Below are 25,895 nucleotides of genomic sequence, written 5' to 3' on the forward strand. Positions count from 1 at the left end.
TGATTCCGTACTTCCAGTTCCAAATGAGGTGTGTGGTTGACTAGTCAGTTCGTAACTCTGGTGTTCATAACTCTGAGGTTCTACTGTAAACAGTAATAATTATGCAATGCAGTGCTGAAGCAAGAACCATGAGGCACCCTGCTCATGAACTGGTAGTGCTTAAAGGAACTGATTTCTTCAAGGCACTGCTTATATGAAAGTGGTGTTATCCTGGGATCTAGTCCAATTACTTTTCAGCCTCCAAAATAAACAGAGATTCTTTTCAGTTACTTTGCATCTTGCTTTATTTGTTTAGCTTTATACTTTTATGCTGACCAAGTGGGTGTATTAACGTAGCTACACCAAGGGGTTGGGCATCAACTCTTTTTTGGGAGGAGAAGAAAATGGAGAGAAATAAGGTGCAAATTGCTTTCACAAGGGCCCCCTTGTAGCTCTTAGAAATAACACATGCTCAAGGGTTCCTGTCCGCAAATTTCAAGTGACTCTTTACAAGCTATTCCTTTTGCCTGCGAGGCTCCAAATACTTATCTAAGCCTTTCCTGAGAATACACTGTGCAGCGTTTCTCCTGGTGGAGGAAAGACAGGATTCAGTGGTAATGAATATAAAATGGATCCATTTTGAAGCTACTGGACTCAGAAGAGACCCTGTGGGGCTTTCTAGTTATCTCACTCCCAGGCTAACTGACCAAGCCTGCGCTGCTGCCTACGCTCACTACATAGCATCCGGACTGGAGAGCAATGAAAGAGGCTACTGACTCTATGTCTCGAAGTGGCGTGGCAGATGAAAATATGCAGCACTGCTCTGAGAATCAGCCAGTGCAGAGGGGGAAGTGGGCGTGCCATTGCTTTCATTATGGGGTAGGAGGAGACGGCAGACCAATGATAATAATGAGAGATGGGTCCCGTCTCAGATTTGTATCAGAACTGGAGTTCTTCCCACGCCTGGGAGCGTTTGGATTTGGGGGATCTGCTCAGTTATAAAGATCAGGTCTGGACCCCAGCATCCCCACTGAATGTTCTGCAGGGCGCCCAGCTCTAGGGAGTGTGCGGTTACAGTGGAAGCCGCAGATGAGGACCTTGCGTCTGGTGGAACTCTTGTTGATAGGGTTATATGTGAACGGTTTCAGTGCACTGCAATGTGGAAATCTCAGGTCTGGTTATAGGGAGCTTCTGCCCGGAGACATGAGGGACAAAGTACACCTCTACCTCGATATAACGCTGTCCTTGGGAGCCAAAAAATCTTACTGCGTTATAGGTGAAACTGTGTTATATTGCACTTGCTTTGATCCACGGGAGTGCGGGGGGGGGAGGGGGGGTCCTTTAGAGGAGGGTAGGAGGGTCAGGAGAGAATTTCTAAGCCAGCAGCTGACCTGCCCCATGCAGCAGTAGCGCTAAGCCCTGAGAGTTTCCTGCCTTCTGAAGCTAGCAAAGCCCAGCGTTTACACATGGCTCCAGCGTATCAGGGCTGCACTTTCAAACCAGCTGCGGCTCTGCTTTAAAATCACAAGGATCCCCTGGAATCATTGATGCCAGCAGCCTGGGTCTGTTTACTGACCTGCTGGCTGGAGCATTCAAGTACCAGCCCCTTCTGTCAGCACAAAGGACAAAAACAGGATAAAAAACAAATCCGTCATCTAGATCTCTGTGAAATACCCCATGATTGCAAATCACCAAGCCGTGCCAAAGATTTCATAACCTGGTAAGAACAGAGCTCATCCTTGCTGCTGCTAGCCACCACTGCACTGGCTGGTCTGAGTGTCTTACTCACAATCAATGCCACAGCCAAAGGTAATTACTTGCCACAGCCCAATTTACTCATGCCAGGAAGAATCTCTCAACCTTACTGTGCTGGCTAATGTTTAGTGCTGACAAACCCCATGACTGTGAGAGTGTGGATGTGGGTGTCTGTCTGGGGAGGTGTGCGTGTGGGTGGGTGGGTGGGTGGGTGGGTGAATGTGGGGTGTGTGTGTGTGGAATTGTGTGTGGGGGGGTGACTGGGTGGAGAAGTATATGGGGGTGAATGAAGGTGTGGCCATATGGCTCTGTGCACACACATGATGCTGAAACAGTGGCCTCAGCTGAAAAAAACAATTGCATGAAAATGCCAAACAGAATGTCAGACAGGATGTACCATCTTTCCTGCCCACTTCTGAAGGGGAGCTATCCCTGACGTAAGGACTGTGATTCAAAGGAAGAAACCAGATCAAAGCTCTCCAGCCAGACTCCAGACCACATAACTGTCCTGCCTTCCTGACCATGGGACTCTTGTTTACATCTATGGAAATTTCATGTCATTGTGATGCGATATGTGTTGCAAAGAAAACACACTGTTTGGTTAAGCAGAACTTCTGTGTGTCCTCTGTAGGGTTTCCCCATTTTTCATTTTGAGAAGGGGAATTTTATTTTTTATTTTTGTCTTTAGGGAACATAAACGATTAACACCGACCCTGGGGTGTGTCTGTATTTAGGTATCTGGGAGGCACAGAGAGCTGCAGACTGGATTTATGGCTGTTTCCACACTGCCACTCCAAGCAACTCAGCACTAACCTTCGTGCTGGATGTCTCTTCGGCGCTGGGTGCCAACCATACCAAGGCAGGGATGTCTTTTATGAGCTGGTGTTTGATGTGTGCTGGGCCGGCACACGAAAAGAAGCGAACCTTAAGGTAACCTAGACTATGCTGGGTTTATAACATCAGCTTCCACTTCCTCCACCGGAAAAGTGACCAGAGAACAATAGAAGGAGCTCTGAAGAGATCTCAAAGGGCTTATTTTATTCACTGGCTTTAATTAATTGATTACAAATAATTTTTAATTACATGCTTTTAAAATTTAATTGAACTGGCATCTTACTGCGCTCTCTGAGCCCCTCACACACCTGAGTGAATTTAGCCTCACGGGGTGGGGTAGCTATCATCAACTCCACTTTACATATGAGGAAAGCAAAGAGAAGTTAAGGGACTTGCCCAAGGTCACACGGATGTCTGTGCCAGGAATATAAGCCCGGTTTTAAGACTCTCAGGTCAGTTCTTTAACCATTCTTCCTCCAAAGGTCAAAACATTACAGTCCTTTACACTACAAGGGTTTTTGTCTGAGGATCTCACAGCTTCACACCTCTCTTATAGGTAGCAAAGTGTTATGATCCTCCCAATTTTGCTGATGGAGGAAATTGAAGAACAGAGAAGGTAAACAACTTGCTCTAGTCTAGATCATCTACTGAGTCAGTGGCCATAGAGCCCATGCGTAGGTCTACACAGCAAAAAAAAAAAAAAAAAAGACCCATGGTAGCAAGTCTCAGAGCCTGGGTCAACTGACTTGGGTGCACAGGGCTTGTGCTGCAGGGCTAAAATAGCAGTATAGACGTTTGGGCTGGGACTGGAATCCGGGCTCTGAAACACAGCGAGGTGGGAGGGTCTCAGACCCCAGACCTCAGCCCAAGCCCTCACATTTAGACTGCTATTTGTTAGCCCCAGTCCTGAAAACCTGAGTCAATTACCCTGGGCTCAGACTCACTGCTATGGGGTTTTTTTTTCAGTTTTTTTTTTGCTGTGTACATGTATCCTCGAGTCCTAATTCCGATTGCCTTGCTAGCCACTAGGCTGTACTCAGACTCCCAAAGCAGGAGAATTTATTTTGCATTAATTCAATTACACTTTCTCTAAGTGGCAGCATCTACTGTGCTCTCACTTGTTCAACACACGAGTTCTAGGGCTATTTCCCTCTCACTTTAGGTTCAGCTTGCAGCTGAAAAATGTAGCAAATTTGCACGAACTTCAGGAAATGGCCCTGCAGGCTTCACTAAGCATTTGATAAAGCGCCAGAGCAGCAATGCCCATAAAATACCCACAGATGTGCCATAGGCCCATAACAGGCCTACAGTCCTTGTACCCAGCTCCCATTGGCACAACTGGAAATGCCGCCAAGGAGTGGGCCATATGTACTGCTAGGTAAGATGACGTAGATTGTAAGCTCTTTCAGGCAGCGACCGCCTTTTTGTTCTCTATTGCAAGTGAATTAAACTAAACCAAATTAAGGCCACTTTAATTCTGAATGACAGCATCCACACAGGGGTTTAATGTGATTTAAGTAACAAACACTCGTTGAATTCACACCTTTAGTTAATTTGGACTGTTTTTTCAGAGTGTCCCTGTCTAGACAAGTTGCTCCACTGCATGGACTTATTTGTATGCAAAACCAGTTAAAGAAAAGCAGGATCAATGCTGTGTATGTGAAGGCGAAAAGTATAATTGGGTTCAAAAAACAATTAGAGAAATTCACGGAGTTCAAGGAGATAAGGTCAATGGCTATTAGCTAATATAGCCAGGGACACAACCCCATGCTCTGGGTGTCCCTAAACCTCCATCTGCCAGAAACTGGGATTGGGGGACAGGGGATGGATCATTTGGAATTGCCCCGTCCTGTTCATTGCCTTTGAAGCATCTGGCACCGGCCATTGTCAGAAACAGGATATTGGGCTAGATGTACTATTGGTCTGAGCCAGCATAGCCGTTCCTATGCACGTGGAAGGCTGGACGCTGCTCTCAGTTATAATGATGTAGATTGCTACTAACTCCGTTGGCTTCAGTGAAGTTACTCTGGATTTTCCCAGGTGTAATTGAGGGCAGAATCTTTCAACTAGCATAGTTTTAGCTTATCAATGTACAAGACCAAGTACCTTTGAAGGCAGAAAGTATTAATACTTTTATTCAGAAACGCCCTACCCCCAATTGGTTTGGCAGCCAATGGAAAACTATATAGGCAGCCAAATATTACAGAACTATGGATCAATACCAAAAATATGACATGGTTGTTAGCACTGTTTTTTGTCTAGTTGAGTTTCCTGAAATCTTCTGAATGCTACACACCAATATGAACAAACTGAGCCAAATATGTTCCTGATGGAACACTGCTGCACTCAGCTGATTTATGCTAGGGATAAATTTGGCCCCCTGTCTACTAACTGTATACATAATTAGTACAATTCATAGATGACTCAGTTATGCTGATTTAGCTATAGATAGACATATAATTGTGTGGGTGTATGTAGACAAGCACACGCATATAAAGATACACTCCCAGACTACGATAGTGCACTGTTAATGTTGCAAGTTTTCACAATTAAAGTCACAAGAAGTCAGTAAATGCAAAACTTATGGTTTCTACAATTTTATCAGCTTGCCCATATTGCATGTCTTGTACGTACTCTGATATGTATTTTAGAATATAAACTACACATATGAATCTGTGTGTTTTAGCAGAAGAAAAATAGGAATAGAAAACACTTCATATGTGAAATGCAAAAGTTAACATTGGTATTGGTGCCTCAGCTTGTACCATTTCTCCTTTCACCTTCAAGTAGGACACACAAGTCCATTGATTTTAATGGATTTTACTATCCCGTTCTCTGAAGATGTGTGTAATCATAAGAACACATGAATAGATGTAGACCTATTATCTGTGCTCCTTCCTTCTATTCTATACTATTAATTATTCATGAAGCTGTGAGCCCAGGATCTGCTGTAGACAGAGAAAACATGAGAACAGATACCCCACCCCACTGCATTTCACGCCTATCTCCTTCCATTATGGAGAGGTTTTTCATCTGCTAGAAATTAATATTGGAGAAACAACAGATTTATGAGGTTCCAAATTAAGACACACAAAACCTGGATCTCAACCTCCAATCCCTGAACAGGAAAAACTCCAATTGACTTTAAAATTATGGAGTGAAATCCTGGCCCCATCACAGTCAATGGGAGTTTTGCCATTGACTTCAATGAGGTCAGGATTTCACCCTTGGAGTGTATGATGGAGAACTAGGTCTTTGAGCAATGAAAAATGCATGTACATTTTACTTCTGCATCCAAGGCTCTAGCTAACTGAAAGTGGCCATAAAATTGTAACAGCAAAACAATATCAGATTGATAGTTTCTGCATAGATGGACAATTGCTATTGCAATGTGATCTGTATAACTTAACCGTGTCAACAGGGCTCTGAGCCAAAGGAATCTGAACCCTTATGAATCTCAGTTGCATATGAATATCAGAGATGATAGCTCATCTCAATTGATTGGCCTCTTACAGTTGGTATGGCTACTTCCACCTTTTCATGTTCTCTGAATGTATAAATATCTCCTTGCTGTATGTTCCAGTCTATGCATCCAATGAAGTGGGCTGTAGCCCATGAAAGCTTATGCTCAAATAAATTTGTTAGTCTCTAAGGTGCCACAAGTACTTCTGTTCCTTTTGTGGATACAGACTAACATGGCTGCTACTCTGAAATCAGTTGCAAACAAAGTTCATGCAAGTGGCTAAGGTTGTTTCTGAGATGGCACGTTGGTATATAACAACAGGGACAGACATTTCCCAGCGACACGACCATTCAGTCCCACTGGAGAAGGGACCTGGAAAGTTTGTGGGTTCGGGTGCTGTTTTTCTTTAAGTACAACAAATGTTATAAAAGGGACAGTACCTGGTCTCCAGGCTGTGGGCGCATCACAGACACACGATCATAGCCTTTCCGCAGCAGGACCCAGAGAGCATCCAACTTGCCCTGCAATTACAAGAAATACGGTGAATTATTTTCAATAAGCTCAATAAGTGTTTGGTGAATAGCTCAGTTCGGGGGCAGCACAGCTCGGACCTCTATTTTGATTAAACTGAATGCTGTGCTGTGCTTGTGAAGGGTGCTGGATGAGTCATGGAGTGTGATGTCCTTTCTCAACAGAAGCTCTATCAAGACTTACTGTAGGTTCAAAAAATGAAGTTTTCAAAGAGCAATTAAGCACTTGAGTCCTGATGAAAATCAACAGAAGCTGGGTGACTAACTTCCATTTGTACCTTTGAAAATCTCGCTCAGATCTTACGGGCCACTTAAATACCTGAAAGGGTGTTTAAAGCATGCGCAGTTCTAGTGCAAACTTCCCCACTCTTCCCCCAGCCTTAACTCTAAGCTGGATGGGGACCATGTTGGGTTGAGGGGTCTCCATTGTCCATTCACTCCCTGGAATCTCTGCTGAGGTTACTGGTGAAAATGCTATATAAATTCAGGAAACCGATCGGGTGCATTTATACATGACATTCCCTGCCAATTCCTCTTTCTCTTCATTAACTGGGATGTAGTAGTGGGTTTGTAAGTAGTGATGGGTTTCCTATTAGCAGTGCCAACTTGGTTCTAACTGCTTCCACTCTGCTACATAGATCAGTCCGTTGGTTGCATTGTGATATGTGTAAAAAACCTGCCTTGGATTCATTAATGGAGCAGAGAATGAAAAACTATTTATCCAACCATCCATCCTCCCCAAGAGAGCTTCGTCATGACAATGTGCTATATAGAAACCCATTTAATCTTTCATTTTATCTGCAGATTGGTAACAGAATATCAGGTTACCCAAGCTCCTGTGCTCATGTCTCTCTAGCTCTGACCTTATGCCAAGTCAGTGTCTGTGACTTTTCCCAGCAATCACAAACACCCTTCAAAAACCTTGTACTCCTGTATCCTCAGTGTCAGTCTCCCCACAGCTATCAGCCTCAGACTGTAGTACTGTTTGTAGCAGCAATTAACCTCATTGTGTGGTCTTTCTTTGGCCTTAGGTAAAGAGAAATTTTACGTGCGATTGTAATTTCACATCCAGCTGAAGGATTTCAACAGGGAGAATTAGTTAGAAATAGAGCTGATTGGAAAATAGATTTTTTTTTCCTGCAGAAAATGTCAAATTTCTATTGAAAAACAAAAATTTTCAGCTTGCAGCTGAAAATGGAAAATTTTTGGATTTTGGCCTTTCAGTTTTCTGATAAAAAGCCAAAATTTTCCATAGAAAGTAGACACTCTGTGCATAAAAAATAAATTAAAAAAATATATCATTTGGTCAAAAACCCAATTATCTGTCAAAAACAGTTTCAACAGGATGCTTTTGAGCATCTCCCAGTTAGAGGCGACAGATTGATATGTGGGAATTCCTGCCTTTGTAGCACATCTGTGCAATCCCAATAAGGCATTCCTCTATTTCTGATTGGAATGAGGCAGTGAGAAAAGAGGCAAATACTGTGGTTGTTTTCCAGAAGAGTTTAACGAGGCCAGAAAAAGTATACAGCTGTGCACAGCACCATGTGCTCAGAAACATATATTCACTGCCCAGGGATTCCTCGTATTGTTGTAATGTTTTTCCTGTCTCTTCTATAAGGGGCCACTCTTCCACCCCCAAAAATGAATCCGCTTCCCTGAGATCTGAAAAGGGGTTTTCCTGAGTGCAACATGTTGGAATTTTTAATTTCCGGCGGAATGGAAGAGCGAAGAGGTATACCTAGCATATTTATCAAACACTCTCTGCATTTCTGCCAATTGAACCTCTCCAGGCTGAATGCACGATACTGGATTTTTTTGGGTACTGCTACAGAAGGATGTTTGAAGACATTTGCAATAAAATTATGGTCAATCCTGGATGCTGCTTGTGATTAACTGAATAGCTGCAGCAGTACCACACCTTTGTCAATAATATCCAGTACATTTTATCTGTGCCCCAGGCAATGTATTTCCAGGGGAACCAATTTCCTTTATGGATGGTTGAAGACATCCCAGTCTTTTTACTAGTTAATAACGTGAGACAGGAAAGAACCTCAGTCCAAAATATCCCTGGCTTAGAGCAGGATCAGACCCATTTGCTATCTGGCCCATTAGGGCGGGAACTTGTTGTCTATTCTACATTTGTACAGCTCCTAATACAATGTGGCCCTGATTGTGGCTGGGGTACTCTGACATTACTATAATAATAATGGCCTAGAAATGACCTTAACTGTTGTGGAATGAAATTAAATAAAGGGAAACTTAAGCTGGATATCAGAAAAAAAAGTTCTCATAGTGAGAACCAACAAAGTGTAGAACAGTTTTTCAGGGAAATCAGTAGAAACCCCTTTGCTGGAATCCTTCTAGACATGGACTGCACAAACACGCAAGGCTAAAGAGAGAGCCAGTTCAGATGATCTTATCCTTATCTTTCTGGCAACTTTCACACTAGAGCAGGTGGGAACTTTTAATTCCACCCCGCCCCCCACCACACACACACACAGAAAACGGACAATAAAGAAACAGTTTTCATTTTTGAAAAAAAATTCAGTGGAAAATTTTTTTTTTTTTAGTTTTTGAAAACCCAAAAAACCTAAAAAATTTCATCTGAAAACTGAAAGGTGTAATTTTTGGCTGAAAATATTCAGTTTTCCAAATAAATAAATAAATTTCTTGTGGAGGAAAGAGAACATTTTTTGGTGTATAGCTGAAGACAAGTATGGGAGCAGAGGGCCAGACTGGAAGCTCAGATAAGCAGAGAGGGCTAGGGGTTGTATAAGGACAGCAGGGATCATGAGTCTGGAGGAAGTGGGGTAGACTGGGGCTCAGAGCTATGCAAATAATGAATTTTCTAGTTTGCTGCGTTTCTCCCTTTCAGCTGAGCAAAGAGATTAGCAAACTGCTCTAACTGAACTGTTTTGCTTTGCTCCTTGGATTATTGAAGAACATAAGAACATAAAGAAACAACCAAACTGAGTCCGACCAAGCAGGGCTGCCCAGAGGGGGGGCAAGAGGGGCAATTTGCCCCAGGCCCCGGGCCCCGCAGGTGCCCCCACGAGAGTTTTTTGGGGTCCCTGGAGCGGGGTCCCTCACTCGGTCCGGGGACACTGGAAAACTCTCGCGGGGCCTGGGCCCCCAGAGCTTCTTCCACTCCGGGTCGTCGTCGGCAATTCGGCGGCGGGGGGTCCTTCCTCTCTGGGACCTGCCACCGAAGTGCCCCGAAGACCCGCGGCGGGGCGTCCTTCCGGCACTTCGGCGGCGGGTCCTGGGGTGGGTCTTCGGTGGCAATTCGGTGGTGGGGGCCCCCCACCATCGAAGACCCCTGGCCCCCTGAATCCTCTGGGTGGCCCTGCAACCAAGGGTCCATCTAGCCCAGTGTCCTGTCTTCTGACAGCAGCCAGTGCCAGGTGCCTCAGAGGGAATAAACAGAACAGGTAATGATCAAATAATCCACTGGATTATACAGCTGATACATTTTTAAACATCTGAAAGAATGTTTAAGGTTGGGGGGGGGAGGGGAATCCATTTGGTACCATCCAAATAAGTAACAACACTAAAGTCTGCTGTCTGACAGCACTTAAAGTCCAGGGTATTTCAAGCTACAATATATCCACTCTCAACTAAAGGCAATCCACCTACTGGACAGACGCTCCTGTGGAAGCAAATGTAAAGGGAAGAAAAACTCCATCAGAAAAAGCAACAAAACCCAGGAAATCCCTAGTGAAGGATAGTGCTTGTGCGGCTGTGTGAAGCGAAGGATCACATGCAAAGGAAGAGAGATGATCATCCCTTAAATGTGAATTTCCTGCTTAACTTTCCTCAAACATCGGTCCTAAGATTTGGTTTTGTATTCTGCTTTATGAGGACTTTTTTTGTTGCTATTAGATTGCAACACACACATTATTTACCTTCCATCCACTGAGTGAGGAGGTATTTTAAGCAGTGTAATACAACCAGAGGGAATAGTATGTCTTGTTTAGCCAATGGAGTTGTGCACACTTTGAGCACTGGGATGAAGGAATATTTAAGATGAACACATTAACACACAGGAGACATTTCCAATGGGTGAGGCCAGTGAGTCTGTGGAATATTCCCCCACAGGGAACAGTGGATAGTGATGTGTTATTTTCGAAGAAGACTGGAAAAAGCACTGAAGGATACACTCGAGTTAGCAATCCTGCTTTGGCTGGGTACATGGACTCAATGACCTAATAGGTCTTTCCTGCCTCTGGCTTTTGTGATGATGTGATCACTTCCCTGCACGACACAATGCACATTCATCTCTGTACGTTCATGTTGTCCAAGGAAAAGATTTTGCCAAGAGCAGAGTGGGGTGCTGGAAATTTTTCTGACTGTAGGTGAAGGGCTGTAGCAGATCATCAAGTTCCCAGAAATTGTTCCTTCTTTTCTGCTGAGTTCTCATGGATTGTGTTTAGGGAAAGTTTTGGATGCAGTTATTCTGTCTGCATATGTTGTCTTTCGGGGGTCGTCCAGTGAGGGTGTGGTGGAGATTAATAACTAGGTACAGTCTGTTCTACAGATTGGCTCAAGCCACTCATCGCTGTAGTATGTGAGCACCTTCCAGACATACGCTAAGCAGCATGGCTATCCTCTGTCCCATGTGGTTCGTTCCCTCGCTTACCCCCTTCTGAGGGGGAGAAGTGTGCATGCAGTGAAGTGGTTTGTTTTGGTCGGGCTTTTTGTTAGTTGGTTTGAAATCTACCTGCTAAGGACTAAGGAGTACAAGCGTTATCAGACACCAGGAGGAAGGTCCTGTGGTGAGGATAAAGAAGGTGTTTGGAGGAGGCCATGGGGAAGTAGCCCAGGGAGTTGTAGCTGTCATGCAGCTGTTACAAGAGGCACTATAGACAGCTGCAATCCACAGGGCCCCTGGGCTGGAACCCGGAGTAGAGGGCGGGCCTGGGTTCCCCCCAAACCTCCCAACTCCTGATCAGACACAGGAGGAGTTGATCCAGACTGTGGGGAAGATCACTGAGGTGAGAAAATCTGCCAATAAGCGCAGGACCCACCAAGGTAGAGGAGGAACTTTGTCATACAGGTCAGAGAACTGCCCCTAGCACTTGGAGTGCAAGGTTGTGAGGTTTGGGATGGTCCTTAGCTGTTGTGGGAGTTTGTTCCACAGTCTTGCACTGCCACAGCCTTGGCATAAATGAAAATCTGGCCCTTAGCTTCCGAGGCTGCTCTAAGTCGGCCAGAGAGCATTTGCAGGGCATTCCCTCCCCAGGGGATGGGCAAGCTGCCCTGCAGTGTTCCGAGCCCTGCTGACCCATGGTCATTGGCCGTCATTCGCTCTCTGCACAACAGAATCAGTCCTTAATTTCCTAGGGTCAGTTCTCCTTTGTGGCATCTGGCAAGAATTATTTTCTTCTTCACCAGGCTAATTATTAAGTAAGAGCAAGAGAGAGGTTTCTCTCTCTCTCTGCACTCAGAGAATGGAAGACCTACCTTTGCAGACTTTGTGAGGGTTTCAGGCATGAGTAGGGGAGAAAGCACTTTCAAAGGCTTAGCTACGCCACTGCAAGAGCCAAGGGCCCCATTCCTCAGGTGCATTCTGGCTGCTCTGTACCACTCCAAAGCAGCCCTAACGCCAGCTTAACAGCCACTTAAGGCTCTCCACTGCCTAGTGGAACACTTGGGTAGTGGAGAGACACTGCCATGGTTTTTACATTGCAGATAGCATGGAGGGAGAAAAGAAGCACGACTGGGGCTCCTTTATACCAAACAACCCCTTGAGGCAAAGGCATCTGGTGCAAGTTAAAACAGCCTTTGGGTGGACTCCCAGGTTTGGGACTGGGAACTTTACACAAAGTCACTCTCACTGCTTTAACCTTTGCACATGAAAACTCTCCATAAGGCTGTATGAGTGTTTAACATGTATCTACTGGAATCGATCTATGGACAATGTACCTGGATAAGACCTACCTTGATTGGCGTGTACCACCTCTGGGGAGAAGAGGACCTGCGCATGCCATTCCCCAGGTTCCTGGGTTCGGGGAATTCATATTCTTGCTCTGGCATCTTCACTCTGGCATTCTTGGCTTTCTCTAGTTTAGCCCCTTCTTCCGTGGATCCCTTTTCTCCCCAGCGGACCTAAGAAGAAAAACATTGTTGGCATCTTAAAATAGCATCTGCTGTTGAAAGTAAAGATGCAACATTTGAATCTGGATCTAGATTTCCCCATTGTCCAGATTCACTGTTGAGAGAGGGACAAGCTGTAAAGTTTGAGTCTACACTGGGGCTTTGGGTGCTGGGATCTGGGGCTTTGGTTCAGTCCCATCTCTCCAGATTGCAGTTGCAAGGAGTTCCCACTCTGGGCATTTTGGTACATGTAGATGCTGGGTTTTCTAGAAAAGAAGAAGATCATTTGCCTCAGAGAAGACAATTGTTGTATAGAATCTAGAGGTCTTTCCTTACTTCAAACCTGATTCTGAAACCATCAATCCTCGTTCATGCAGGAAGTCCCCCTGGAGTCAAAAGGGCCAGTTGCTTGAGTTGGGGTTGGTAGAAGCAGCAGAAAATTCAATTGCAAAGGGCTAGCTACACCCCTGCGAGAGTCCAACGTCCCATTCCTTAAGTATATTCTGGATGCTCTGCACTTGCCCAGGGGAACAATGATTACTAAACCATTGGAACAACTCACCATGGGATGGGGTAGATTCTCCATCACTAGAAGTCTTTAAATTGAGACTGGATGTCTCTCTAAGGTTACGTCCGGTATGCAGAGTACAGACACTGCATGCCCAGCTAGCATGGGTATAAATAGCAGTGTAGACGGCGAGGCATGGCTTAGGTGAGTAGAGTGCCCTAAACAGCTGAATCCCCAGGGTATGCATCCTACACAGCTCTCTGAGTCTAAATAGCTATTTTTAGCAGTGCAATGTCCTGCTGACTCCTGTTGCCAGAGCCTTTGTGAAAGACTTCAGTGGTGGGGAAAGGCTCTGGTAGATCCCCGCTGCCAGAGCTTTTCACTGTGATATGCAGCTACACTCAGCAGTGACCAGTACGGACGCAGCCTGCCTTTCAGTGTGGCGTGTAGCTACGCATGTAGTACCTGTACTCTACGGGTAGGGTGACCAGACAGCAAGTGTGAAAAATTGGGATGGGGGTGGGGGGGCCTATATAAGAAAAAGCTCCAAATATAGGGACTGTCCCTATAAAATTGGGACATCTGGTTACCCTATCTACACGCCACCATAAGTGTAGACATAGCCTAAAAGATACACTGTAGCTCAACTACAAGTTACAGGTGCTATTTTATGGCTTGTGTTATGCAGGAGGTCAGACTAGACAATAGTCCTTTATAATAATAGACCCATAATGGTTTCTTCTGGCTTTGAAGTCAATGGGCTTCATTCTCATTGCCTTGTATCATGGGTTGTGATTGACACCAGTGCAAAGTGAGCGGTAAATGCTACCATTCTGATTGGATAGCATTTTACTCCCCGATACACTCATTTCGCACTGGCGTTAAGTTACTGAAGGGTAACAGAAAACTAGAAGGCCCTAACACCTGTAGGGCCCAAAAACTCCCAAGCCTCTTTCTCCTTTGTGCTCCATTGACAAATGAGAAAATGGGAAAGGCAGTGTTATTACCCACCAAGACTGAATGTTATGGGCTATTGACAACATGAGTTATTTAAAAAAAAAAAAAAAACCAACAAATTCCATTTGGGTTTTTATTAAAAATTGATTCCTGACATGCGTCCAACACAGTGCAGTTCTGTGGAATTCCCTTCGGGCAGCTCCAGAGGAACCAATACAGTGTTTTATGAAGACAAGGAAAGTACCTTGCACTCCTGCAGACCAACGTGGCTTAGGGCTTGTCTACACTTAAAACGCTGCAACTATGCCAACGAGGTGCTTCAGTGAAGATACTACCTACACCGATGGGAGGGGTTCTCCTGTCACTGTAAGTACTCCACCTCCCTGAGAGGCAGTAGCTAGGTTGACAGAAGAATTCTCCCATTGGCCTATTGCTGTCTACACAGGGGGTTATTTCACACCTCTGAGCAACACAGTTATATTGACCTAACTTCCTTGTGTAGACCAGGCCTTAGATGTGCATAGAAGAGGGCATAGAGCCCTGATTCCCAGGCTGCTTCCATGAAATCTCCTCTTTCTTTCAGACCCTACTTCAGGGCTTTCCACAGAAGCCCAATTTTCTCCCTGTGGACAACTTGGAGTTCTCAGCCCTTTTATGAGGCCCAGGTATTTCTCAGGCTGTCATCTGTCCCCAATTAGTTCTGCCCTTTTAAGCTGGGAGGTAGGTCATTATGGTTCAGGGAGGCCTGGTCCCAATTCGTCTCAAAGGAGCCAGTCATAAAAAAGTGAGAGAAAGTGTTATGTTCCCTAGCAGAACGAAATGAAAAAAATGCAGAGTTTGGAAAAACTTCCAAATTATTCATTTTGAAATTTTTGGGGGGGATGGGGGTTGAAAAAAAAAATCTTGATGAAAATGGACATTTCCATTTGCTAGGAAAGCCATTTTGGGTGGTGGTGTGGAAATCTGACCATCCCTTATCAACAGAAACTTGTCACTGGTAGAGATAAGCAGTCAACAAAACCCAAGAGAGCAAACCAAAGCATTCACAGAGCCCACTGAAGAACGATCAGCGACTTACACCAACATTTTAAAACATATGTGTCTAAAGTTAGGCTCCTAAACCCATATTTCAGCTAGAATTTTCAAAGGAGAGCCTAAGAAGGGTAGGTGCCTAACTCCTATTGAATTTCAATGGGATTCCTGAATAAATGCCCTGATTTTCAGAGCTTCCATATACTCACATTTACCTCAGTGGAGTTACTTCCAATTAATACTGGCATCCCAGCGAGAGAGGTCACACCTCCTCTTTGTTTACCTCTGGGAGAATGTCAGAAGGCTCTTGTGGCTGAGTTTACAAGTGAGTTTTCCTGGTACATAAGCAAATATTTATTTACCTCCATCCTTTTAATGCCACCAACACCTCGCCCACCATAGTAAGAAGCATCGACTGTTGGCCACTTCTTCTTAGGAAGGCCATCGTCATCTTCTTCCTATCAAACAGAAAGGAGATAGATACATCACGGGGTTGCGTTGTCAGTGGACACAAATGGATGACTAAAGGACAAACATAGACCGTAAGACCCCTTTACATGGGTTATGTTGAGCCAGGTTAGCTTACTGAATCTAGCTTGAATCCAACTAGCACTGGTAGCAACAGCAGTGAAGACAGTGCAGCATGGGCTTTAATGCAGGTAGTGTAAACCCAGAATGGACCCTGGATATATACTCAGCTCACTAGCCTGCACTATGTTGCTTTCACTGTTATATTGCCTGCTAGCTGGACTCATGCTAGCTCAGGTAGGCTAGCCCATGCACAACTTTTGCTGTGTAGACATGACCATGAAGTGGCAGAGAGCTGTAAAGGGGTCTAGATCTTTTGGTGGTTATTTTTCAGGGGATGTGCATTCCTATTAAGAAGATGTTGTTTGGGCTATGAAATAACACCACTTGACAGGTACAATCTGCCCCAGCAAAACAACTTGTTTTGTTTTAAAGAGACTCTGGCTTGCATCATCTCTGAATTCTGAGAAGTAAACGGGTTGATCCCACAATGTTTTCAAGTTACAAAATCATTGCTTGAAATCTGGTTGAGACCGCCTTAAAACAGAAGAAAGAAGGAGGAGGAATACTGGGCCAGATCCTGAGGTATGGCCAAAAAGCACTCAGCACAGCTCAGGAAGGAGGTATGAAGGTGGCTTTAAAACATCTTTGCACTCCCCCAATCCTGGGGCCTTCTAGGTGCTGCTCTGGGTACCTATACTGGCTGTCAGTGGCAACAAGGAGCAGATCAGGGGGACTGATTTCCAATGCTGGGTGGAACCCTTCTGCAGTCAGATAAGCCTGTTTAGGATCTGTTAGGATGGTGTACTTAGCCTCTGTTTGCCAGAAGCTGGGAATGGGCCACAGGGGATGGATCACTTGATGATGACCTGTTCTGTTCATTCCCTCTGGGGCACCTGGCATTGGCCACTGCCGGAAGACAGGACACTGGGCTAGATGGACTTTTGGTCTGACCCAGTATGGCTGTTATGTTCTTAAGGGTACATATAGCAAAGTGGCCCACTGTGCACATTCGATATGAGACAAGTGTCAGCAAACTAAAGGTATGTCTACACTACGGGATTATTCCGATTTTACAGAAACTGGTATTTGGAAACAGATTGTATAAAGTTGAGTGCACACGGCCACACTAAGCACATTAATTCGGTGGTGTGCGTACATGTACTGAGGCTAGCGTCGATTTCTGGAGCGTTGCACTGTGGGTAGCTATCCCATAGTTCCCACAGTCTCCCCCGCCCATTGGAATTCTGGGTTGAGATCACAATGCATGATGGGGCAAAAACAGTGTCACGGGTGATTCTGGATAAATGTCGTCAGTCAATCCTCCCTCCATGAAAGCAACGGCAGACAATCATTTCGCACCCTTTTCCCTGGATTGCCCTGGCAGATGCCATAGCACGGCAACCAAGGAGCCCGTTCAGCCTTTTTTCACTGTCACCATATGTCTACTGGATGCTGCTGACAGACGCGGTACTGCAGTGCTACACAGTAATATCCCCTTGCCATTGCAAGTTAGCAGAGACGGTTACCAGTCATATTGTACTGTCTGCTGCTGTCATGGGTGCTCCTGGCTGGCCTCGGTGAGGTCGGCCAGGGGCGCATGGACAAAAATGGGAATGACTCCCCAGGTCATTCCCTTCTTTATGTTTTGTCTAAAAATAGAGTCAGTCCTGCCTAGAATATGGGGCAAGACTACTAAAGAACCAGAGAGGCAAACAGCCGCTCTGGGTCAGAGCCCCAGACATCCTGCAGAAATGATGAACTGCATGCCATTCTAGGGGGTGCCCCTGCAACAACCCCACCCGTTGCTTCTCTCCTCCCACACCCCTCCTGGGCTACCATGGCAGTTATCCCCCCATTTGTGTGATGAAGTAATAAAGAATGCATGAATAAGAAACACTGACTTTATTGAGATAAAACGGTGGGGAGGCAGCCTCCAGCTGCTATGATATTCCAGGCAGGACTGAATCTCCAGGAGACAAAGCTTAAAGAAGGGAATGACCGGTAGTCATTCCCATTTTTGCCCAGGCGCCCCTGGCTGACCTCACCAAGGCCAGCCAGGACCACTCATGGGATGATGATGACGGATACCAGTCCTATTGTACCATCTGCCATTAGGAAGGGAAGGCAAGGGGATGCTGCTGTGTAACGCTGCAGCACCGCGTCTGCCAGCAGCATCCAGTAGACATACGGTGACATTGAAAAAAGGTGAGAAACAATTTTTTCCCCTTTTCTTTCATGGGGGGAGGAGGGGAGATTGACGACATATACCCTGAACCACCCAAGACAATGTTTTTGACCCTTCAGGCATTGGGAGCTCAGCCAAGAATGCAAATGGTTTTCGGAGACTGCGGGAACTGTGGGATAGCTAGAGTCCTCAGTCCCCCCCCCAACTCCGTGAGCATCCATTTGATTCTTTGGCTTTCCGTTACGCTTGTCATGCAATACTGTGTTGAGTCCCTGCTGTGGCCTCTGTCTATCATAGCCTTGGAGATTTTTTCAAATGCTTTGGCATTTCGTCTTTTGGAACGGAGTTCTGATAGAACAGATTCATCTCCCCATACAGAGATCAGCTTCAGTATCTCCTGTACGGTCCATGCTGGAGCTCTTTTTTGATTCTGGGACTGCATTGCCACCCGTGCTGATCGGCGCTTCACGCTGGGCAAACAGGAAATGAAATTCAAAAGTTCGTGGGGCTTTTCCTGTCTACCTGGCCAGTGCATCCTAGTTCAGATTGCTGTCCAGAGCGGTCACAATGGTGCACTGTGGAATAGGTCCCGGAGGCCAATACCATCGAATTGCGGCCACACTAACCCTAATCCGAAATGGCAATACCGATTTCAGCGCTACTCCCCTTGTCGGGGAGGAGTACAGATATCGGTATTAAGAGCCCTTTATATCGATATAAAGGGCTTCGTTGTGTGGATGGGTGCAAGGTTAATTCGGTTTAATGCTGCCAAATTCGCTATAAACTTGTAGTGTAGACCAGGCCTAAGGGTCTCAGAGAACAGAAGGGGTAAAAAACTAAGAGGCAAGAGAGATTCACTTTTTTAGGGATTCAAACAACTTGCTTGTCCAGACAAAAATAAAAGAGGCCCTGATAACTACCGGGGTGTAAATACCAAGGAGGGAGAAGAATGCTCTGACATTACCAAGAAGAACAGGATGCAAGTGAGCAAATGTAGGCTGAATATTAGAAGACAGTCTTAATAATGATCTTTGTCTTGTGTAATCTACGAGGGAGACTGCCCTTTAAAGACAGACACAAACACTCTGCTGGTGTGACTTCGGTGGCTTTACTGGATGTATGCTCACTGTGGAAATCCAGTAAATTCGGCTCACTGTGTAAAAATGGAAATCCTGATCCTGCAAAAGCTTAAGCATGTGCTTAGCCTTACACACAATGAGTATTTCCACTGAAGTCAGTGGGACTGTTCACTGTCCATAAAGGGGAAACACGTGCAGAATCAAGGTCTAAGTAAAGGCATTAGGGAGAAAGCCCTGGAGGGGTTCTCAAACTGGGGGCCGTGACCCCTCACAGGGTTACATGGGGATCACAAGCTGTCAGCCTCCATCCCCAAACCCTGCTTTGCCTCCAGCATTTATAATAGTGTTAAATATAAAAATGTTTTTAATTTATAAGGGTCTTAGGGTCACATTCAGAGGCTTGCTGTGAAAAAAGGGTCACTGGTACAAAAGTTTGAGAACCACCATGCAGTAGGTGACAATCCTGACTGGTCCCAAGACAATGCACTATCTGACCCTCATGGTTTATAATTTCCATGATTCTCAAATTGGGCTGAGAATTGGCAAAGCAGAAAAGCAGAGCTGGTTAGGAAAGGGGACGCATTTTCCATGAAAAAATGTAGGAAGAAATATTTTTTTCTTTCTTTTCTTTCTAAATTGTTCACAAGAGCATTCCAGAGTTGGAATTTGAAACTCTTCGGGTTTCAAAAATCAAAAACAAGAAAAATACATTTTTAACTAAAAAAATATTTTTAGTTTTTCATTGAATAACCAGAAAATTTCAAAGGAAACTCAGTTTTTAATTTCCAGACACAGGCATTCTTTTGTCAATTTTGTTTTTCAGTTGGAAAATTCTGACTTGCTCCAAAGAAAAGCTAATGATTAACTAACAACTGCAAGTTTCTTCTTTGCTGAAGCCTCTCTCTCTTTGCTGAAACATAAGAACTTAATATCTCTGCATGAATTTTTCCATGAGGATTTTTTTTTTAATTGGGACCAAAGCCATCCAAATATTTTCCTTCAGCGTCTTTCTTTCTTTCTTTCTTTCTTTCTTTCTTTCTTTCTTTCTTTCTTTCAGCACAAACTGGACTTCTCACAACAGGAAATGCCAAGACTTAAGAAATCTTCCCCACAAGCCTTATTAGCTCTGTGAGTCTTTTCAGACCTTGGAAGGAGGCGTGTCTGCCAAAACAACAACAAAAATAACTCCCCCTCTTCTCCTGAATGACTACAGCATAGGCTTGGAAAGCAAGAGTCACATGCCCACTGCAGGATGGGGCTGTTTACATGATTTGTAGGCACAGGCGATTTTGCAATACAAGCGCGGAAAACACCCTTGATGTGCTTCAGACTTGGCCAGAAATTCAACAGGACATACAAGTAGCTAAAACAAAGGAAGCACAAATACATATAGAGAGGCAGATGGATCACAGGTCTGGGCCCATTAGTATCACTGTCCCTATTTTACAGTCTGAGGCACAGCAGGGCATGGATCAGCATTCATGTTGCACTGCACTGGGCCAGGCAAGCTAATGATCCAACCAGCGGACCAAATTCAGTGATGAATCCTGGTCACGTGCCCCCTGAGTCATGTTGTGCATATGCTAAGGAGAATCTCAAGCACAGAGGGGTGACTTTCATAGATTCAGAGGCCAGAAGGGGACCATTGCAATCAACTGTATAGCACGGGCCATAAATAAGGTCAGACAGCAAGTTGATGGCAGAGTCACAAATAGAACCCAAAGGTCAGGAGCCCACTGCAGTTCTTTAGCCTCCAAACCATCCTTCTTCTCAGTTAATAATGTGGAGCCAAACACTGAAGTCCATGCTCAGTCATGAGTCAGTCCTTGATCAGACCACCCTTCCACTGATGACAACAGGAATTTTTCTTGCGTAAGAACTGAGTCAGAGTTGAGAGAGGATTTTCAGGCTTTGGCCCAGCAGTGATAGGAAAATGAGAACTCTAAAAATCCAAGTGCGTTTCAGGAAGTTGGAAAGTGACTGTATGAAAGTTGGCATCTTTCCACCCCAAATATCTGCTTTAGATGGAACTGGAGTTAAATTAAACATAAAAGAAGACGCCGACACAGATAAATTTTTGGAGCCAGAGATCCATCTTCATAGACTGCCAGATGACAAAAAAACAAAGATCTTTGTCTCATATTTTGTACTAGGCTCCACGTTCTTCAACCCTGACCTGAGGGAACCTTATTTGTAGTTGACATAAGGATAATTCAAGCTCCCCTAGGGGCATCTGAACCACTCAGGGCAAGAATTCAAACTGAATTTGAACAGATATGAAAATGCTTGGACACCTTCCTCTCTTCCCTGCCTTAATAATTATTTTCACAGTGGCCTCTGCACTGCTGGAGCCTCACCAGAATAACATTTATGCAGCACTTTGCATGCTCAAAGCACTGTATAGCCATTGACAGCCCTGTTCCCCACCACATGGCTGGGCACTATTATCCCCATTTTACAGCAGAGGAAACGAGGCACAGGGTGGCAAAATATGACTAGTGGAAGGCCAGTAGTGGAGTCTGGATTAGAACTCACTGTTTCCTCCTTCCCAACGTCTCCCAGTCATGCTGCCACTTTTCCATCAAAGCCCCAAAATGCCTCGAGAAAGGCTGCTCTCATGGGAGTGATGGTGTGACCAGGAGAGGGCAGCCCTACTAATCCAGCGAGACAACCTGTTCTCAAGAGACTTTTTGCTCAATTTTGCAGACTCCAACTGTTGGTATACGATTCCCATCAGCATCCAAAACCCAAGCCTGCAAGTCCTGTATGGGCGGAGCTCCCACTGGTTCCGGGAGTAGTTCTGCAGGCAGAGGGCTCCCATGCTCTTGCATGTATCTGCCCTAGAACTCCACAGTGGGAATTCTGTCCTGTGCTCTGGGCATAAAGGGGCAGTGAGACACCCTAGGGAAATACCCGTGACTCCAAGGGTCTCTCCAGCACATGGAGAGAGATCCTCACTGTGTTTGCAGTCCCTCAGAAGGAGTCATGCTAGGGGCCACATGGGGCAGGAAGAAGCATGTGTGAGTAGTAGGATTGCCAGGTGCTCAGTTTTTGACCGGAAAGTCCGTCAAAAAGGGGACCTGGCAGTGTCCGGTCAGATGTCCTGACCGGACACCAAAAGCCCAGTTACTGTGGGGCAGGGGGAGGTGCCGGGTCATTAACCCGCGCCAGCCCCTGCTCACCTGGGGTTGCCTCCTACTTGCAGGCAGGCTCCTTGTCAGGCTGCAGCGGCTGGGGAGGGGAGGGAGGTGGAGATGATCCAGTAAGCAATGAGGGGAGGGAGGGAGAGGAGCGAGCAATGGGGGCGGGTCCTTGGGAGAAGAGGCAGAGCGGGGTGGGAGGCTTGAAGGAAGAGGCAGAGCAACAGGTGGGGCCTGTGGAAGAGGTAGAGCAGGGGCGGGCCTTGAGGTGAAGAGCCTGTGGGGGGGGGTGTCTAGTTACCAGCAATAGGAAAGGTGGCAACCCTAGAGGCAGTCCTATGCACTCACTATTCGCCAGTTGCCACAAGTCCCAGAGAAACGATGCTCAAACTAGTGCTGGGGGCCAAACTGGAGCCCAGCTGCCCCAAGATGGATAAGGGGCTGGGATGAATCTCCCGAGGATCACTCCTGACCAGTATTCTGGTCTGCTCACTCCTTGCCATCTGTGCTCTGGCTGCCAGCCTGTGCAACGCAGATGATGTCTTTCAACTCCATCACTTGCTGCCCGCTGTAGTTTCCTGTACAGCAGGGGTTCTCAAACTGGGGGTCAGGACCCCTCAGGGGGTCATGAGGTTATTAAATGGGGGATCGTGAGCTGTCAGCCTCAACCCCAAACCCTGCTTTGCCTCCAGCATTTATAATGGTGTTAAATATATTAAAAAGTGTTTATAATTTATTGGGGGAGGGGTGCACTTAGAGGCTTGCTATGTGAAAGGGGTCACCAGTACAAAAGTTTTAGAACCACTGCTGTACATGAACATAATTGCTGTTTGGAAACAGAGAATTTCTCCTGAATTTATTCTGCAAATTCAAGATTTTTTTTATAGCAAATGAAACAAATATATGGTTGATTGCTATTGAAAATCCTGAATTATAGAATTAGCTCAGGACAAATTCTTTGTTTGTAATATTATATATTTCAGCCAGGCCAGCTGGCTCTGGACAAATGGATTTATGTTGTTGAGGGCAGAATGAAGCAAGCGTGCAACATGTGGTGCCTATTAACTGAGTTGGATGCCATATTTCTCAGCTACCTGGCTGTCTTGAGAAAGATCAGAAACACTTAAGATTAAAGGCTGCAAAAGAGATTCGTGCTTGTTTTAATTTATTTTTTATAGGCTGTCTCTTCATGTCACTATAAAAAAAATTAGCTGATCGACCGGCAGCTTCCGCCACTCAAGTGTTCTCCTTAACCTAAAGTATCAGAGGGGTAGCCGTGTTAGTCTGGATCTGTAAAAGCAACAAAGAGTCCTGTGGCACCTTATAGACTAACAGACGTATTGGAGCATGAGCTTTCGTGGGTGAATACCCACTTCATCAGATGCATGTAGTGGAAATTTCCAGGGGCAGGTGTATATATGCACGCAAGAAGCAGGCTAGAGATAACGAGGTTAGTTCAATCAGGGAGGATGAGGCCCTCTTCTAGCAGCTGAGGTGTGAAAACCAAGGGAGGAGAAACTGCTTTTGTAGTTGGCTAGCCATTCACAGTCTTTGTTTAATCCTGAGCTGATGGTGTCAAATTTGCAGATTTCAGAGTAGCAGCGGTGTTATTCTGTATCCGCAAAAAGAACAGGAGTTCTTTGCATCATTCTTCATCATTCTTTTCATCATTGCAGATGAAATTTGCAGTTTCTCTTTGAAGTCTGGTCCTGAAGTTTTTTTGCTGCAGGATGGCTACCTTTAAATCTGCTATTGTGTGTCCAGGGAGATTGAAGTGTTCTCCTACAGGTTTTTGTATATTGCCATTCCTAATATCTGATTTGTGTCCATTTATCCTTTTCCGTAGGGGCTATCCAGTTTGGCTGATGTACATAGCAGAGGGGCATTGCTGGCATATGATGGCGTATATTACATTGGTGGACATGCAGGTGAATGAACCGGTGATGGTGTGGCTGATCTGGTTAGGTCTTGTGATGATGTCGCTGGTGTAGATATGTGGGCAGAGTTGGCATTGAGGTTTGTTGCATGGATTGGTTCCTGAGTTAGAGTTACTATGGTGCGGTGTGCAGTTACTGGTGAGAATATGCTTCAGGTTGGCAGGTTGTCTGTGGGCGAGGACTGGCCTGCCACCCAAGGCCTGTGAAAGTGTGGGATCATTGTCCAGGATGGGTTGTAGATCCCTGATGATGCGTTGGAGGGGTTTTAGCTGGGGAATGTATGTGATGGCCAGTGGAGTTCTGTTGGTTTCTTTCTTGGGTTTGTCTTGCAGTAGGAGGCTTCTGGGTACACGTCTGGATCTGTTGATCTGTTTCCTCATTTCCAACTACAAAAGCAGTTTCTCCTCCCTTGGTTTTCACACCTCAACTGCTAGAAGAGGGCCTCATCCTCCCTGATTGAATTAACCTTGTTATCTCTAGCCTGCTTCTTGCTTGCATATATAAACCTGCCCCTGGAAATTTCCACTATGTGCATCTACATGCTCCAATACGTCTGTTAGTCTATAAGGTGCCACAGGACTCTTTGCTCCTTAACCTAAAGTAAACCCAATGCACTGAACTTTCCATCCCTTTAGCTTTACTATTTGGGCTTCTTAGATCTCCTAACCTAAGACAAGTCAGAATAGGTCAATAATCGGATGAGAGACCATCAGGGAAAGGCATGGTACTGCATGAAGTAATGTCAGTGATTTACAAGGAAGCACTCTTCTCTTTAAAATCAAAGGGGTTCTGCTTTGGTCTGGCTAGCTCAATAACAATAGCAATGAAGCCATGGCAGCATGAGCTAGCCACTTGCTGATCATACCCAGGGACCCGGGTGGGCTTGTCACAGTTTCACGGCTATTGCTATTCAACCTAGCTAGTTCACGTTTGTCTACCTGTGCTGCAGTCACATCTCTGACTGCAGGGTAGACATACCCCTAGTAGTAGTATTTGTATTTGCGGTAGAGATTGGGACCTCAGTATGCTAGGCACTGTACAAATACGCAATAGGAAGAGACAGTACTTGATCTGAACAGATACGACAAACAAAGGAAATGCAATTATCCCCATTTGACAGATGGGACACTATGCAGGTAATTCTGTAGCAGAGCCAGAAATTGAACCCAGTCCCCTGGAATTATATAATCCACTGCCTTAACTGTAAAGTCACGTTCCCTCTCTTTCAACCAATGCCAGCTTGTGGTGAGAGGTGTGTTGTGCTGCTGGAGATGCTGAGATATAACAAGGGTGGTCTTTGATATGTGACAAGTATCAGGGGGTAGCCATGTTAGTCTGTATCCACAAAAACAACAAAGAGTCCAGTGACACCTTAAAGACTCCTGTTGTTTTTGACATGTGAGTTCATTATAAATCTCATAGCCCTTTCTATGATGTGTAGCCAATGATTTTAGTTTATTATTTATTTATTGTGTGATGTTACGATTAATAAACATGCTATATTATATATATTCATTGTGAGTTAAATAGAGTTAATGTATAGAATTATAGAAGTATAAGATTGATCCGTATTTAAAGGGAATCATGTATTAGATAACAGTAAGACATGCTGAAATGCAAGAACCTGTAGGCTGAGGTCTGCAAGATTTTAGCCTAGCTATTTTAGGCCTTGGAGATAAGAAATGCTGACATAAGTAAATGATGGAGGAATAACCCAATGCCCTAAGATTATGGGAAAAGAGATACCAAGTGGTAATATTGCAAAAATTTAGTTGGAAGATTAATTTTAAATTATAAAACTGCTGTAAAAGCACATCTGTCTCCAACATGTGTCTTAACCACAGAATACAGGTGGGGCATCAATGT

At 45.1% G+C, this 25,895-nt stretch overlaps 1 protein-coding gene across 3 annotated transcripts in view; it reads right to left on the reverse strand.

The window, feature by feature from the left end:
- Positions 1 to 25,895, reverse strand: part of ANTXR1 (ANTXR cell adhesion molecule 1) — a 193,416-nt gene that overhangs the window by 45,866 nt on the left and 121,655 nt on the right. For 2 of the 3 annotated variants that reach the window (XM_039527926.1, XM_039527927.1), the window contains 3 exons: positions 15,520 to 15,615; positions 12,505 to 12,672; positions 6,472 to 6,552 (listed from right to left, as the gene is read on the reverse strand). In XM_039527926.1, coding sequence (XP_039383860.1) covers positions 6,472 to 6,552; positions 12,505 to 12,672; positions 15,520 to 15,615 — 345 coding nt within the window. Of the gene's footprint in view, positions 1 to 6,471; positions 6,553 to 12,504; positions 12,673 to 15,519; positions 15,616 to 25,895 lie in introns of those variants that run through there. The other variant, XR_005595222.1, reaches the window with a different exon arrangement.

The sequence above is a fragment of the Mauremys reevesii genome, linkage group 2 (assembly GCF_016161935.1).
Source record: "Mauremys reevesii isolate NIE-2019 linkage group 2, ASM1616193v1, whole genome shotgun sequence".
Classification (NCBI taxonomy): Eukaryota; Metazoa; Chordata; order Testudines; family Geoemydidae; genus Mauremys; species Mauremys reevesii.